Source organism: Fukomys damarensis, unplaced genomic scaffold (assembly GCF_012274545.1).
Source record: "Fukomys damarensis isolate Sample0158 unplaced genomic scaffold, DMR_v1.0_HiC HiC_scaffold_10, whole genome shotgun sequence".
Classification (NCBI taxonomy): Eukaryota; Metazoa; Chordata; class Mammalia; order Rodentia; family Bathyergidae; genus Fukomys; species Fukomys damarensis.
This window is the reverse complement of record NW_022900922.1, coordinates 38712170-38729107: the sequence shown is the minus strand read 5'-3', so window position 1 is coordinate 38729107 and position 16938 is coordinate 38712170. Positions and strand designations below refer to the sequence as shown.

At 48.3% G+C, this 16938-nt stretch overlaps 1 protein-coding gene and 2 non-coding genes across 3 annotated transcripts in view; all 3 read right to left on the bottom strand.

Annotated features, from left to right (window-relative positions):
* Positions 1 to 496: 496 nt before the first annotated feature.
* On the bottom strand, positions 497 to 570 carry Trnai-aau. The gene has a single exon. It is a non-coding gene; the product is annotated as a tRNA-Ile (tRNA).
* A 505-nt stretch (positions 571 to 1075) lies between these two features.
* On the bottom strand, positions 1076 to 1148 carry Trnav-uac. Its single transcript has one exon. It is a non-coding gene; the product is annotated as a tRNA-Val (tRNA).
* Positions 1149 to 12669: 11521 nt separating this feature from the next.
* The window catches only part of Prss16 (serine protease 16), a 6818-nt gene continuing 2549 nt past the window's right edge, over positions 12670 to 16938 (bottom strand). The window contains exons 5-10 of the mRNA XM_019207302.2: positions 16857 to 16936; positions 16657 to 16751; positions 15843 to 15984; positions 14056 to 14235; positions 13848 to 13984; positions 12670 to 13762 (exon numbers count right to left, since the gene is read on the bottom strand). Of these exons, the coding sequence (XP_019062847.1) occupies positions 13691 to 13762; positions 13848 to 13984; positions 14056 to 14235; positions 15843 to 15984; positions 16657 to 16751; positions 16857 to 16936 (706 nt within the window). The 3' untranslated portion in view covers positions 12670 to 13690. The remainder of the gene's footprint in view (positions 13763 to 13847; positions 13985 to 14055; positions 14236 to 15842; positions 15985 to 16656; positions 16752 to 16856; positions 16937 to 16938) is intronic.

The window sequence follows — 16938 nt, the reverse complement described above, 5'->3', positions numbered from 1 at the left end:
CGATCCCGAGGAGTCCAGCTCGGCTCCCGCCCTCCTCACCTGCCTGGGCTCACCCGAGCGAGGCAGCAACCCGCGTGCTAAGGGGTCAGCGAACCCGCGAAAGAACAGATTTGTTGGAATTAATTATTCCTTTACCCCAGCCGGACCTCTTGACGCTCTGAGAAAGGAGTTTGATTTCACGACTAATTTGGGAAAAGAATTTGAAATTAAACTTTCTAGAACTGCAGGTGACCCTCTCAACTCGTGTATGTATTTAGTGAGGTTCTCCGCTCTTGTACCCTTGCCCTAGGTCCCCCCAGTCCTTGCTCCTGGAGGAAAGAGGAGTACACGGGGGCGGGGGAGGGCAGTTGCTGATCTCTTGGGGGCCTGAAAAAGTTGGGCTGTCCGTTAAGGAAAAATAAGGGTGTCGGATTTGAAAGGTTTCAAAATGTCGAAATAATTAACACTGACACTTGACCGGTTAAAGGTTGAATTATACGGTAGTGAGGAAAACAAATGGCCCGTACGGGGATCGAACCCGCGACCTTGGCGTTATTAGCACCACGCTCTAACCAACTGAGCTAACCGGCCACATGTAGAGGATTTCTTTCACGATCAAGTTAAAGATTTCCGAATGAGCTTTAATTTTTGAAGATCTTTTCAACCTCCTGACACCCAGACTGTCCCATGTTGCCGGGCCTCTCCGGCGACGCCCAGGCGGTTCCACTCGGGCGCCCGAACTGCCAGCCGGAGGGGCTGCTCGCCGGGCCCCGACGCTCAGCCGGCTCCTCAGCCCCACTGGATACCGCTCCTCACGCGCTGCGCTCCGCACAAGACTCGCGAGGACTCGCGCGAGAGCAGCAGCCCTGGCCGGCTCACACCCCTTGGGCTTTCGCGACCTAGGGGTCGCTTGTTCAGGGCTCCCTCGCACTGCGCTCGATTCCTCTTTCCCCAGACCGACGACGTCTTAAGGTGCCTGTCAATAAGTGGGTTTCTGGTAATGGGGATCCGTTACGGGTCGGGGGTCCTACCGTTCTGACCGCAGGCAACAAGTTGTTGGGTGTCGCGTAGAGAGCCGTAGAAAAGGAAAGGGAGCTGTTCCCACCCGATTTCGAACCGGGGACCTTTCGCGTGTAAGGCGAACGTGATAACCACTACACTACGGAAACCCATTTGTCCTCCCGCGGAGAGCGTCGCCTTGGTCCGGGCGCGGTGGTGGGACCTCCCCCCTCCCCGCGCGGAAATGAGCGGGCGGCTCCGAATCCCTTCCTCGAGCGTCGCTCCGGATCCACCCGAGCCCGAGGGGGCGCCGGTGCGCTTCCACAGCTGACTGCGGCCCTCCGGGAGGTGGCGGGCTCTTCAAAGGGAAAGCCGTATTCAAGCAGCGGGGCGCGCTGATCACACAGCAGTGCAAGTGGGGATCCCAGGTACAAAGCTGAATAATTTTCGAAAAAGGACAAGCGGATAGGGAACCAAGCAGACACAAGCATCAGTGAGTCAGACTTCAGCGTGAGCGCCTCAGGCCACATTGCTTCTCATCTCAGCCCATGAGGATTTTCACCCCTTCCATACACTGCATAAAATGGCAAGCCAGGAATGGAGAAATATATAATTATATATAAAAATTATATGTATATTTTTGGTACCAGGGTCGAATTCAGAAACTTGTGCTTGCCAGCCAGGCGCTATGCTGCTGAGCTAAATCCCCAGCACCAATATGCGGTTGTTTTTAATACAATGGAGTACTACCCTGCCATAAAGAAGGATGCCTTGAGACATTCATAGCTAAATGAATGCACCTTGAGACCATACTCTTAAGTGAGATAAATGAGATGCATATGTAAAATACCGCATTGTTTCTCTGATGTGAGAAACCAAAAGTGGAAATAAGGACTAAAATGTACCAAAGATCCCTGTAGTTAGGTTCCATACCCACCTCCCCAGCCTGAGAAAAAAATACACAAAGAGACAGGACTAAGAGAGAAAGCAGGTGCCAGAATGACCAATGCCCGTGCAACCGATAAAGGCCCTGGCCATTCCCGGGCACTGACTTTTATGACTTTTATTGGCAATCAATTGGGGTAAAGATGAGCTATGTGTAGTTTCTATGGGAATCAGTGTAAACAAGGCTCATAAAGGACAAGAGAAAGCAGTCTCAGATGAGGAAGAATAGACAAAATATATGTAATTAGAACATTGTCCTCCAATCAGAAGTTTTAGTTGTGGGAACAGAACTTGAGTGTGAGTTACTCTGACCTCAGCGCGTAGGCTTCAGCTTGGACTCACTTCTGTAAACAAGCCTGTTGTGGGGTTCACTCTTTACAGCCTGCTTTGGGCATAATCAATATTACAGTCCTTGGCAAAATATATATAATAGATATCGGGAAATGGGAAGAAAATGTTCAAATGGGAAGGAGAACAGGGTGGGAGGGATGAAGGTGTTATGCCTAAGTCATGAAGTCCCCAAAGACCACCAAAGGAGTCATGTCCGATGCAATTGCAAGAGGAGTTTATTGCAATCTAGAGCCTGGACTCTCAGGTGTCACCGTCACAGCAGCTTCAGACTGAGAGCCCAGATCCATTTTTGAAGCAGGTTTATATAGGATTAAGCAAACTTTTTTGCTTATATAGTTTCTATTTTTAGCTCTCACTTATCATTGGATAATTGGGGGGTACTGGGAGGGCTTTTACATATCATTGGATAATCACGGGGCACTGGGAAGGCACTTATTGGAGAATCACCTAATGCCTACATTCGCAGAATCAATTCCTCTTTTTATTAGATCATCTGATTTCGCAAGCTAAGATAGCAATAGGTGGCTATCTATGTCAGCTATAATTAATTCCTATATCAGCTATAACTAATTCCTATATTAATTAAATTAAACAGAAAAGAATTCATCTTGGGATCTTAAAAGGGGAACAGAAACAGGGTGGAGATGCCCTAGGATAACTTGCCCTTAAAAGAGGAACAGAAACACAGAGAGACTGTCACATAGAATGGAATTTTACAGAAAGGAACTTTTGCACTCACTCTATTTTGGGTAAGGGGCATGGAGCCCACCTTGACCTGAAAACTTGGTTCTCATAAAGGAAGGAAGGAACAAGAGAAAAAGTAAAAATAGAAGGGAAAAATGGAGACAAAATTGTTGCATATAGGGAGGGGAGGGTTTTGGGAAGGGAATGGGAAAAGAAGATGCAGCTGTAGATTCCCTGTGATGAGTGTATGTCTAAAATGTATCAGTGAACATTTTTGAAAAAAATATCAAGCTAGCTTGCCAAGGCCGCAGTTATCTGTTCCAATTTTATAATTTAAATACTTTTAGTGTTTTTGTTTGTTTGTTTGTTTGTTCTTTTTTGAGACAGGGTCTCACACATGTTCCAGGCTGGCCTTGAACTCTCTACCAACAGGTAGCACAGGGACTGTTAAACTCTCAACCTAAAATCTAACTCAATACCCAAACATCTGGAGTGTTGGCATTACAGACATGGACCACCACACCTGGCTAACATTTTTTTTTCTTATGGCCAACAATTTTAACATGTAGTTTTCTTGGCCAAATATGATTTGTAAAATAAAATTGCTTCTGTTTTTGCCATTTGGGTGTTTGTGCTTTTATTTACTGCATGATTTCAATCAAACTAGTAAAGAGTTTAACCCTTTTAGTGAGTTTATTTATTTATTTATCTTGTAGCCTAGGCTGGCCTCAAACTCACAGTGATCCTCTTGCACCAGCTTCCAGAGGAGTTTTTCTTTTTAGCAGAATGAAAATACATGGATAATTATCTTTAGTACATGGAGGTTATTTTCCTTCTGTATATTAACACTGATCTAATGATTATCCCTTCACACCATCAATCTTCACTGTAAATACATAAAAAAAAACAGTTTGGATGGAAATACAGTATGAAAAGCTGAACTGACTGCAAACTTTCATTTAAATTTCAAAGTTTGTAAAACAACACTCCCACAAAGATGTGTAACTTAAAGGAAGAACAATCTTTGAATAGTACCTAGGTTATTCAAAGAAAATCTTTTTGTTGCAATTCTACTATGAAATTATATGTTAACATAAATTATAGAAAGTATAATGGCATATTGATCTGTTTCTCAAGATCTACACAGTACTCGGCTTGATTTGCTCCTTTTCTTAAAATCAAACCCTCTGAGAGTCTGGGAATATCCCACCTGGCATTTGTGAAGGAATTTGGACTCTCCTTGTGTGTGCATATAGGTCATGGAGTTTCCATGTTATTTGCCTTAACTGACAAGGAAATGTGTCATGGATGAAAAGATCTTAAAAGGAAAAAAATATATTAAAAATGTACTGGGATCTGGGAGGATTCAGTGACCCTGAAGGGGAGGCTCCATGGTGTGATGGATGCTAGCCCCTCACTCTGGAAGCCCACAGAGAGCCACTTTCCAAAGAAAGAAAGAAAGTTCACTTTATCAAGAAATACAAACATTTGCAATCTCTTCTGAGATCAGATGAGATTGGGCGCATTCAGGGTGGTATGGCCGTAGGCAACATTTGCAGTCTCTAAACGTAAATCCCTCCTGTTTTCTCTGGGGTTGCAAGGTTGAAAACAAAAGCTTTTCCTGGTTATCTGGACAGGAGCATCACCAGGCCCAAGCATTGGAAAAAGGACTGCACCTGATCTGACTGTGGGAGGTCAGGCAAAGGTGGGGTAGGAACCTCACATCTTGGCTTCTAGATGTGTGCTTTTAAGTCTCCCTCTCTTTTCTCTCTCTCTCTCTCTCCCTCCCTCCCTCCCTCTCCCTCCTCTCTTGTAAAGCACTTTCTATATTCTGAGATGAAGTGTCTATTTCATCACTTGATAGTTAATTTAAATTTCTTTGATTAATAAACCAGTTCCTAATTTCTGACATTTGGCATCAGATACAATTTCCAGAATGTGTTTCTTGATTGAATTTTCACCTTTTTACCTTTATTTTTTAACATGCTTTTATGTATGATGTGTTCCACAATTTTACTATGATTTGCTCCTTTGTAAATTTGTACTTACAGTAGGAAAAAACAATGTGATTCTTACAAATAAATATTTCCACATAGTTTTGATTTATTTATTATTTATTTTAAATAATAAGTATCCATTACCACACTTCACCGGTTCTGGACAGAAGTATATAAGGCACATAATGACAGTAAACAGATCCCAGACATCAGTGAAGCTCCCAGGCACACCATGAAAACATGTGCAGACCTGAAGTCTTGGAGATGACAGCTGTGATCCTCCAAAAGGTCAAATCTGCTCTCATTTGGAAGTTCAAGGCAACAATGCATTATGTGCGTTAATAGGGTTAAAGTTTGATGAACCCTGCTCTCACCCTGTCCTGAACCGTCGGCTTCTCATGCCTCATTTTATGTAGTGATACGAGAAACCACATTGCCTCACATTGCTGGGTGCCAGTGGTGCAATGGATAATGCATCTGACTATGTATCAGAAGATTGCAGGTTCCATGACTGGCTGGCACTGTCCTTTTTATCCATTCACACCCTGTTGTCTTTCTTTGAATTTGAACCTTGTTTAAATTGTTTTAATGGATGCTGAAGCGAAGACAAGTCTTCCAGGTGAAACGTCCCCTGTACTTCTCCCAGGCCCCGTGCCTTAGGAGCTCTTGGCGGGCACCCGGCTCCCGGCCATTGAAAGCGCAGGGTGAGACAGAGCTGTGGCTGAAATGCCTTATGAAGAGGGCAGAGTGAGGGCTTGGTTAGCTCAGTTGGTTAGTCACACCCACGAACACAGAGGTTGTGGGTACTTCTCTCCACCTCCAAAGCAATTTGCTGACTACCGTCGGAGAAGCAACTCCCACTCTGTAAGGGCTGGTTGATACTCTCCACAGCTTCACAAATTCCAGACTTATCGCTGTCGCTTTCTCCAAGACCGCAGACCACGCAGCTCAGCGCCAGGTCCCCCCGCCGTCAGAGTGTCCCAGGGATATTCGTGCCCTCCCGAAGGAGGCGAGCGGGCAAACCGGTGTCAGATCACCGTGAAGCCTCGCTCGCTGTGAAATACTGTTAACCTAACCGTCTCCTCCTCGCCGCGCCCAGAGATGCAGAGAGACCCTAAGGTTTGTTCTGGAGGCACAGCGGGCCGGGAAGATTTCGGAGCTCGGGCTTCACCTCGGACAGGTGGCGGGAGGCGTAGTTCCCTAGCTTCGAGGGCCTCCCAGGGTGCCCCAGGCTCTGCCCTCATGGGCTTCGAGTTTTCTCTCGGTTATCTGCAAAGCTACTATTGCGATAACACAAAAACAGTTCAGCTGATGAAAATTCTTCAAAAAACTAAAAAGAAAAATTTACAACTACTCTCTAAGCTGAACCAAGTAGTCTCAAACAAGCATTTGAGGATACCAACAAAAATACCAACACATTACATCAGAAATCTAAAAATGAAAACGGAAACGGTCAAAAATAAGAGGAAAGGGGGGCCGGGGATTTAGCTCAGTGGTTCCGCCACCTGCTTTGCAAGCCCAAGGCCCCAAGTTTGATTCCGGGTGCCCCCCCCAAAAAAAATAAGAGGAAAGGAAGCAAGTTTTCTGAGCTCAGGAAAACAATTCAGAAAAAAGAAAAATCACATAAAAAATGAAGAGTACAAAAAAAAAAGAAGTAGAAAAGACTCAAAGGAGAACAGGTTAAAATATATGATTAATAATGCGAATAAGAGCTTTATAAAAATCAGATCAGCATTAAATAGAAAAAAGTGTGAACAAAGATTTATAGACCTAGCCTAGCTAATCTTTTAAAATTATTTTAAAGAAAAACATTTATTGGTACATTCTAGATATACATAATGATACCATTCATCGTAGGGAATTTGTATCAGCACATGATATATCTTGCTCCCCCTCCTAGATGATCTATGGTTTCTCCTAAGATGGAAGCCATCAAAATAGGCCAACATTTTCTGCATGACTCAGTTTCCCAAGGGACAGACAACACCTCATGCCCACCTTGTCCCTGGCTGGGTCAGACTGTCCCCTTGCTCTGAAGAGGCCATCCATTCCACGGGGGACTCAAACCTCAGGAGCGGACCCAGACGCCTGTGGCCTTTATTCGTGTAGGACAAGAAAACAGCTTCCCAGCTGAGCCAGACACTTGCCAACCCAGTGCTATATTGATAAGGTGACAAGCCACCACATATGGCACATTTATTCTCTTTTTAAGGTTTACCATATAACAAAACATGTTTTTCCAAGACAAAACAGGAAATTGTCTCTCTCTCCCTATTGTCCCTTTCACTAAGAATGTGCACCCTTACTCTATTTACCTTCAAAAATCTCTCCTAGCTCTTCTAAGTTACAGCATTTCTTAGAATAGGATTTTAATTCAAACCTCTCTTGACCGTTACTTGAGTAAAAGCCTCACTGGCCCTTACGGGAATCAAACCTGCAACTTTGACAGTATTAGCACCATGCTCTAACCACCTAAGCCAACAGACCACACACAAAAAAAGATGTTCTACTTCCACATAAAGTATTAAGTTTAAACCACAACCAAACAGGGGAGGGGAAGAGGGAGAAAGGGAAGCAGCAGGAGGAGAGGAAGGACGGGAGAGAGGTAGGAAATGGAAAAGAGACAGTCTGGAGCTCCGCTCTTCGTCTGGCTCAGGGGTTTTGCTGAGGACCTTGAGGTCGCGCCCTGCGCCCGAGTAGGTGCAGACTCGTTAGGCAGGCGTGCGCTGGATCGGTCTGGGTCCCTCTCTGTGAAGATGCGTACACCTTAAGTCAGATGGCTGCGCGGAGAGTGCACCAATCGCCTCCGGGACTCTGACCCCAGCCCACGCAACTCTTCCTCCAGAATGGGGCTGGAGAAGTCACCCACCCTCCCTTCATCACCTTCCATGGTCACCTTTTTTGATAGAACAATTAAAATCTACTCAGCAGCGTTTCAATGCACAATACAATAAACTACCCATGCTTTACATCTCTGTTCTTTTCTTAATTCTACCTCATTATAAATGTGTGCTTTTTAACCTGCTTCACATGTATACTTTCCCTGTACTCTGCTTCTACTTATTCAAAATTTATTTTTAGGTTACATATATAAAAGATCATAGCGTATTTGTCTGCAGTCTGTGTATTTCACTTAGCATAATATTCATTAGGTTTTTTTGTTTGTTTTTTTCCCCCCTGTTGCTGCAAATAGCATCATCTCCTTTGTAAAGGCCACAACACAATTTCTTTCTTCATGTGCTGAAGAATATTTAGGTTGCTTCCATACCTTGGCTATGGTGAATACCACTGCAATAACTAAGGGAGCCTAGATATCTCTATGATATCTCTATGCTGATTTCACTTCCATTATGTCAATACTCATCCAAAGGATTGGGGGCCCCTGGATCTGCACTTTCAGAGAATCTTCCATACTGTTTTTATAGTGCTGTACCAGCTGACATACATGTTTTCCCTGTTCTCTGCACCCACACCAGCACTTACTACCTCTTGCATAGGGGCAACAACCATCCCAACAGGAAGTGGGTGCAAGTGGCATTTCTCTGATTAGTGTTGTAGGCAACTGTCAGAACCTGCAATACTGATTATGCCCAAAGCAGGCTGTGAGCTGTGTGGGCTGCAGAGTTAGCCCCTCCCTTGTTCACAGTAAGAAGGGGAGTTTGACTGAAGCTCTGTGACTCACAGAAGCAGCTCAACATGACCTTCCTGCCCATGGCCAGACCAGAGTGATGGTTGTGAAGCTGTGGGGCTCTTACGAGGTAACATCCTAGCTGAGCTCAGAGGAATCCCACCCAAACTGCATCCCCACAATCATTGCCTTCACAGCTGAAAGGACAGAGCTCTAATTACAACCATGGTTTTGTTTATCTTGCTTCTAATTTGAAAACGCTTTGACTTCTCTTTAAAGCCTTGCCTACATTGGTTTGCATGGCAATTACAAGTGCTATACATCTATACACATATTATACCTTTACCGTAATTAATAAATAATAACATTCAGTAGGTGAGACAGACCAGGGCATTTTGCTGAAGGAGCATGGGCCGTCCCAGTTCACACTTTCTCTTTAATTCTGTCTTAAGGTTTTCTTCAAGCTCATATCACTGGGCAGGTAGGGACTCGACTCCCTGCAGGAGACTCTAACACGCAACTTTTCCAGTACCTGTTGCCCATTTATATTCCTTCTTTGCAAAAATGTCTATTAAGGTCCTTGCTTACTTTGTAATCAGGTTAGACAGTTTATTTTTGATACTGAACTTTCTAAGATCCTTATCCATTTTGTGAATCAGCCTTTTATGGGTTGTGCCTATGTTGTGCAGAAACGTTTGGGTTGGTGGCATCTCACTTGTTTATTCTTTGCTTCTAAGTGTGCTGTATGCCTTGAAGTGGTAGTTTCAGGGTTTTATCCAGTTACTTTTTGGCAATGGATTTGTTGGCTTCCCCCTGCTGTCAAGCCTGTGTGGGTCCCCGCCAGACATTAGTTCTGCCTTGACTTGACCTTTGTATAAATGGAAATAGACCATGTCTAGTCCTGTGCCTGACTTATTTTACTCAATTTAATAATTTGGAGATTTATCTGACTTCACCAGTGGTTCACTTTTTGTTATTGCTAAGTAGCATTTTATTTTATGACTGTATCACACCTTCTCTTCCCATTTATCTACTCATGCACCTTTGCACTGTTTCCAGTCTTTAGCTAGTGTGAATAAAGCTGTTATAAACATCTTACATTATCTTATCCTAGATGCATGCATTTATTATTTGGGAGACTATCTAGGACAAGGTGTGCTGGTCACAGGCCCGGCAGACTGTGTGTTTTTCTCACTAGCAATGGTGGGGTGTTGCACTTCCTTACCACAGGAACTTTTCAGAGGTTTTGTTTGCCTGCTTGTAATTCTTTTGGATATAAAGTAGTATTTCATGTGGATTTTATTATGAATGGTGCACGAGAGGCCCCTCAGACACAGGCTGCAGGAGAAAAAAGCTGAATTTATTCTGCCTGGATGCAGACAGGGCTGAGATTCTGATTTCAGCAGCTAGCTGGGAGACTAAATTTGTAAAGGGTTAAAAAAAAAAAAAAAAAAAGCTGGGTGTGGTGGCTCATGCCTGTAATCCCAACACTGGTGGGTAGGGGGCTGATGCAGGAGGATCACTGTGAGTTGGAGACCAGCCTGGGCTACATAGTGAGTTCCAGGTCAGTCTCAACTACATAGTGAGACCCTGTCTCAAAAAACAAAACAAAACAAAACCAAAAAACAAACAAACAAACAAAGTTTGTAAAGAGAAGGGTGTCATAATCTTAAGGAATCTGAAATGCAATGTTTATGATTGACAGTCAACACAGGTGTGCATGGAGTCTTTAGTGCCAGGGAGATGGAGTATTCTACCCAAAATTTTCTTTATGGCCATCCATTCTGCTTGTCCAGGGCCCCTGCTGTTTACTGTGCAGGTCTCAGTCAGGCCAGGCATGACAGTTTTGATTCACATTTTTCTACTGACTAAGCAATTTGGGCAATGTTTTCCTGTGTTTATTGGTCATTCATTTTTAAATTGAAATGGTTAGTCAAGCACTTTGCCCATTTGTTATTAGCCTCTCTTTTTATTTTTGATTTCAAGAAGTCCTTTATTTAATCTGGACATAAGTCCTTCTTCATATATATGTGCTGTTGCTGTTTCCCCAGGTTTTTTTTTTTTGCCAGTCTTTTCATTTTCTTAATATCTTTTGAGTAGATTTTAACTTTGATAAGATCTAATTCATCTTTTTAAAAAGTATTTTATTCAATTGTGTCCTTTCCAAAAAATACTTGCCTGGTAAAAGTGCATGAAGATATTTTCCCATTTTCCCCTACATACTTGATGGTGATGGCGCAGATTTAGAGCCACGGATGGGTGTGATTAACTCCTTTCCCTGGTTTTACCCAGGTGTTCTAAAATTCTTCCTTCAAAGGAAGAATTCTTTCCTTACGGAAATGGCTCTGTGGCTTTATGGGGAGTTAATTGATCATGTGTGTGTGGTAGTTTAGCTACCATAGGGGCTAATACCCAACCTCAGTGTCCTGGGCTCTGGGGCTCCCCAGGAAATTGCCACCACCTCTGCCTATCACTGGGGGCACCCGGAGAGACCCCCGATATTTGCCACTGCGAGCCTGGGCTCTGGAGGGAGCTTCGAGTGGCCCTGCCCAGGCCCTGGGTGTGTGCTGGGGAAGTGGTGTCTGGAGTCCTCTCTCCCAGGCATAGCGCTCAGGACAAAAGCTCCACTCAGTCCAACTTAGAGGTGGAACTGTATGAGACACATGGGGGATCAGTGGGGCACGATGCTCCCACCTCCTGTTAATTGAAGTATTTTTCATATTGTTGACATCATCCATAAATGAAAATGATAAACAGGTAAGCCACAAATATACCAACTGTTCTGTCCCACTAAATGTTTTAAGGCCTTTAACCCAGCAACCTGCCAACTGTGTGGAGGAGAAGCTTCTGCACACTGCATAGGTGTGAAGTAGGGAACTCCAGTGCTGTGTTTACCAAACGGGCCTCCTCCACCTTTCATATGAGTCCAGGGGGCTGAATTTCAGATGGTGCTTGTGAAAAATAAAATAGCTAACACGAGAGGGAGCCACTGGATGTGGAGGCAGTCAGGGCAGGCCTCTGGAGGAAGTGACATTTGAATTGGGCTGAGTGTGCCGGGAAGCAGCCACTGCAAGGCCATGGGAGGGGTAGTCCCGCAGGGAGAGGGGACAACAGTGAATACCAGGAGGGAAGCAGCTTCAGATTTTAGATCACAGCCACATGAAGTCAAGTGGCTAGCAGGCAGGGTGCAGGGGACAGGGCAGAGCGAAGAAGAGTGCTGGAAAGCCAGAGCAACCAGGGCCGTAGCCCTGGGGGTAGGGTTGACGTCTCGCTAGTTGTGTGCAAGGGATCTGAGCACAGGATAGCCTGTCTGATTTATCTTTAGGAAGAGTCACCATGGATGCCAAGGACAGAATGGACAGTCAGTGTCAAAGGCAGAGCAGGGGCATCGGAAGGAAGCACATTGAAGATTCCCATCCTTTTCGATACAGATGTGGACAGAAAGTAATGCCAGCTGTAGAGGGACTGTGGATGAAAAGTTGAGATGGCTCAGCCCCCTGAAAACATCAGGCCCAGAGCCCACCTCAGGCATATGGTGTACCCCAAATATGAGGACAATCCTTGCCTCAGCCCCCATGAGAGCTCGGTCTGGGATGGCAGGTGCACGGGCAGGGATGCTGAGAAAGCCCCAAACCCAGCCAGATGTCACACTGAACAAAGATGAAGAGAAGGAGCCTGGCAAGGAGGGAATCGGGGAATGAGCCAACAGTTGCGGCTGGACAGAAGTATTTCACTTCTCAGCAGGCCTGAGCCTTTGGCACGCCAGCCTTGGGGCAGAGTAGGGAAAGGTGGAGTTGGACCTCAGCCTGAGGGCTGTGGTGAAATCCAGATGGGGCCAGCTGTCCCCTGGGGAGCAGGGCTGACTGTCCTTACTGGAGATCAGAGCTTCCAGGTTTGGGAGCCAGGAACATCTCACAGAACAATCACAGCTTCTCTCCCATCCCCCCCTCTGTCCGCTGCCTTTCCTTCTCCTCCCAGCTCCCAGCCCCCAGGGTGGGTGTCTCCTCCTGTGGCTGCCCTGGCTCTGTGGGCACATCCACTATGGGTGGCCAAGGGCCCTTGGGATTGGTCCCCACCCCAGCCCTGGGGCTGTGGCAGAAGCCTGGCCCTTCCAGATGGAGGAGAGCACAGCTCCAGGAAGTGATGTGGGTGTGGGAAGGGTGGGAAGAAGCCCAGGAGACAGAACTGAGACAGAACCTTGAGGAGGCGGCTATGTGTCCCCAGAGCCCTGTGTCACAACAGCGCCCAGGGTGAACCCTGAGGGGATGCTTCTGAAGGCTACGCCCTCAACAAGCCTCCAAACTGTGGCTGAGGAGTGGGTCTGCCCTCCCCCAGCCCTGCCGGCACAGCCCTCCCAGATGCAGCCCCTTGCTCTTGGATGCCCTGGCTCTGTATCACATCTGTGCAGTGTGGTTCACCCAGCTGTGGTGTGTGCTACAGCTGCACAGAATGCGTACAAGGATGAGGAGACAGCAGAGAGGCTGGGAGAGCATGAGGGGAGGAAACAGGCAGAGAGAAAGAGGGAGCAAGAGCCACTAGGAGAAGCATGGAGACAACCATGAGAGTCAGAGACCTGGGCAGAGCAAGTGGGAGAGGAGAGCTGAGGGGAGGAGAGGAGGTGAGGAGAGACTAGATGTGCACAAGAGGCACACTCAGGCAGATAGAAAGACAATGCACAGGGAAACAGCAGCCAGGAAAGAAGAATAGCCACAGACCCAGCAACACCAGACGTCCAAAACTAAAGCAAAAAAGGAAGAGACTGGGGACTGGACAGACATGCTGTGGGGCAGCTATGAGTGGGCCAGGCTGGGCTTGAGGCCTACAGCAGCACCCAGAGGAGGAACTGGAAACTGAGGCTGGAGTCAGGGAAAGTGGCTGGCAAGGCTGGGTGCTGTAAAGCCACATGTCCTGGGCATTCAGCAGGGAGACAGCGGCTCCCCTACTCACTGACCACCAGTATTGGTGCTGTTTTTCTATAACCTTTACTCGGCTTGCACACAAGTGGGCTGTGTGCAGGGTGGGTGCTGAACCCAGGTCCCGGGGGTTCCCTACTTCAGACAAACAGCTTCCTTTTGTCCCCCAGTGAAGGAGGGGTGCTGTGTGGGGTTCAGGCTGGGACCCCCATGTGCCTCTCTTCTTGTGCCTGCCCAAGCCAGGTCTGCAGCTGCTGCAAGATACTCTGTGGAGAGCAGGACAATTTCGGGTTAGCCCCAGTGTGGGCAGAGGAACAGGGAAGTGGGCGGCACTGGGGCCTCCTCTCTTACCAGGCGCCCCTGGCGGAGGCTGGCGGGGTCTGAGGGCCTCTCAGGGGCCATGTCTGCGCAGTGGGAGGCCCCCGGGATGAGCAGGGCTGTCTCCGATGGTTGTGTGACGCTCAGCACATGCCAGGGGTCAGTGTCTCCTGAGGGAAGGGAGGGCGGTTGGTCTGGGCAGGGGAGAAGCCCGCAGCTCCCTGCTGGCTGTGGTGCTCACCATTGACAAACAGCACCCGGGTGGCACCTGGGGCCTGGCCTCCATAGTGGGAGTTTGTCTGGACCACAGCTCGGGCTACTGATGAGGCTGAGAGCCCGAACACCTGCTCACATAGCTCCAGGTGCGAGGACAGTGCTGGGAGCTCAGAAAAGGGACAGTCAGGGTCCTCACAGGTGACATCTGTGGAGGGAGGGAGACACCTGTGAGTGTGAGGACGCCTGAGCCAGTGACCCACTGTCCTCCCCAGTGATGCCCTCAGTGACCGACTGGTGACCTCACAGCATTGTCAGAGAGACCCCCCACTCTCTAGATAGACCCATCCTGGGGTTATGAGCTGTGATAAACACAGGCTGGAATGTGGGGGTCCCCAAGGGAGCTAGATGGGCTCAGGGATGGAATAGGGGGAGAACCCAGCAGTGATGGGAAGACAGAATAACAGACAAAGGAACAGGATGTGCAAAAGTTCAGAAGTAGAGGGCAGGTGTCTGGAGTGACAAATGTTCACACCAGATCATGTCTGCCCTACTTACAATCCACAGCTCCCTGTGCTGCCAGGGCAAATCCAACCCCTGACCGCACACCAGTCCCTTCCTGCCTGCACCGCCTTTGGGCACTGATGGTGTGCTGGGCTACTGGCATGCAGTGGCAACCAGAAGCCACAGGCTCTGCTGCCACAGGACTCAGGACGGATTGGGGTGGGGGATGGGCAGTCAACAGGCCTGAAAGCTCTCGAGAAGGCTGGGAACGGAGGACTGGGCTGCAGGGGAACCAGGGATCTCCAGGTGATGGAAGGTTTGGGGGCGGACCTTATGCTACAGAGGAGGAAACTGACAGGAAGGTGACCCAACCACCTGCTTGGCCACTTGCACAGGACCCTCCCTCTGGCAGGAGACCCGTGTGTTAAGAGTGAAATGTGTGAGGCCTCACAATAACCACAGTGAGTACTTACGCAACACTTGCTGTATACCATGTTATTTCTATCATGCTACAGCTGTTACTTCCTTCAGTTCTGGGAGGGAAGGTCTGCTTTGTACTACTTTTGGTGTGGAAACCCAGGCATTGGAAGGTCAGGTGGTCCCTTTTTTGTTTTTGTTGAGGGGCTTTACCAGGGATTGAACTGAGGACCTTGTGCTTGTGAGGAAGGTGGTAGAACCACTGAGCTAAGTCTCTGGCCCTCATAGGGAGGTCACTGGAGCACTTTTACTGTAAATCACTATCCTCACAGCCTCCAGAGATGTGGGAAGAATTTTGAACTTAGCTTTGGGGTGGGCTGCCCAAATTTAACACGCAAACAGCATGCATATATTCAGATAGATAAGCCACTGTTTTAAATACACACAGTATTTGGGACACTTTATACTGAAATTGTTGGTGTTTCAAAATTTAAATTTAACTGTGCATTCTGCTTTTTATCTGGTAACCCATCCTTGGGTCACCAAAAACGTAGGAGAGCAAGGCTACCTTTGGGTGCTGTGTCAAAGTGGGGTTGTATGGGTGAAGCGACCCCTGGAGACCAATGAGGAGGAGGAGGAAAGAAAAGGGAGGGGAGGGACAGATGGGAGGCTGCCCAGGACAGATGGCAGAACTCTGACTGACAACCTGTGGACAAGGGGAGGAGGCCTCTAAAAGGAACGAAGCATTGCAGACACCCTAGGAGGACCACAGGAAGTCCGCGTGTGAGCACAGTGGCATGGCCCACCCTTGCCAGCGCGGCACCTGCGGGTACACAGGCCTGGAGCCCGGGTGCAAAATGTATGCCCGCGATGCGGGCGAGGCCAGTCACTCACAGAAGCCAAACTCCGTACACGTCTGGTACAGCCACTGACGGTCGCCCACGCCGGACTCCGGAGGCACCGTGGCTCTCAGCTGCCTCATAGTCTGCGCCCGGGAGAAGCTGAGACACCTCTGCCCCAGGCTGTGCCTGACGATCTGGGAACAGCGCACCCTTTCATTGCTCCGCTCTCCACACCCTCCCGCCCTTGGCCCAGGGGCCCTGTCCCACGCCCGCCAGACATAGAGGAGAGTTGCGAGCCAGGGTCAGGGTCGGGCAGGTGGCTGGCAGGTCTCATGGGGTGGGGCCTACCGCCCGCAAGACCTTGGGCCAGGGATGGTCCTGACCTCGGTTTCCGCTTCTGTACACAGGGACAAAGTTGATACTTGTCTCCTGGGAACCCAATGAAATACAGATTCAGTGTCTGTAACACCCGGTCCAGCAGGGCCGGAAAGTGACAGCTGGACAAAGACCACGGGTTCCAAGGCCGCGCCTGTCCTAGGAGAACCCTGTTCTCGGGATGCATTTTTTCATTCTTTAACTGCTAAGCCAGCTTTTGCTGCGCGTGGGCACTGCTCCACATCCAGAGGGGAGGACGGACAAGATAGGCAGCGGAACAGTCAGTGTCTAAGTCTGGCATACTGCGTGCCAGAACGTCAGCCCTGAGGGTGTCTTGTCCATTTTACAGATAGGGAAACTGAGGCTCAGAGGGGCTACTAGCTCGCCTGAACTCACTCAGCGGGAGGAGGTGGAGAAACAACTCTGGGCCACTATGTGGATTCGTGCGGAGCGTGTGAGTGTGCGTGTGCGTGAGGGTGCAATGTGCTCACCTGCGCCGCCCGTCGCAGCCCACGGTAGGACGCGGGGTAGCTGCCGTTGCGCGCGCCCTCCAGCAGGAGTCCGCAGAGCTGGGCTACTAGCTCGCCTGAACTCACTCAGCGGGAGGAGGTGGAGAAACAACTCTGGGCCACTATGTGGATTCGTGCGGAGCGTGTGAGTGTGCGTGTGCGTGAGGGTGCAATGTGCTCACCTGCGCCGCCCGTCGCAGCCCACGGTAGGACGCGGGGTAGCTGCCGTTGCGCGCGCCCTCCAGCAGGAGTCCGCAGAGCTCT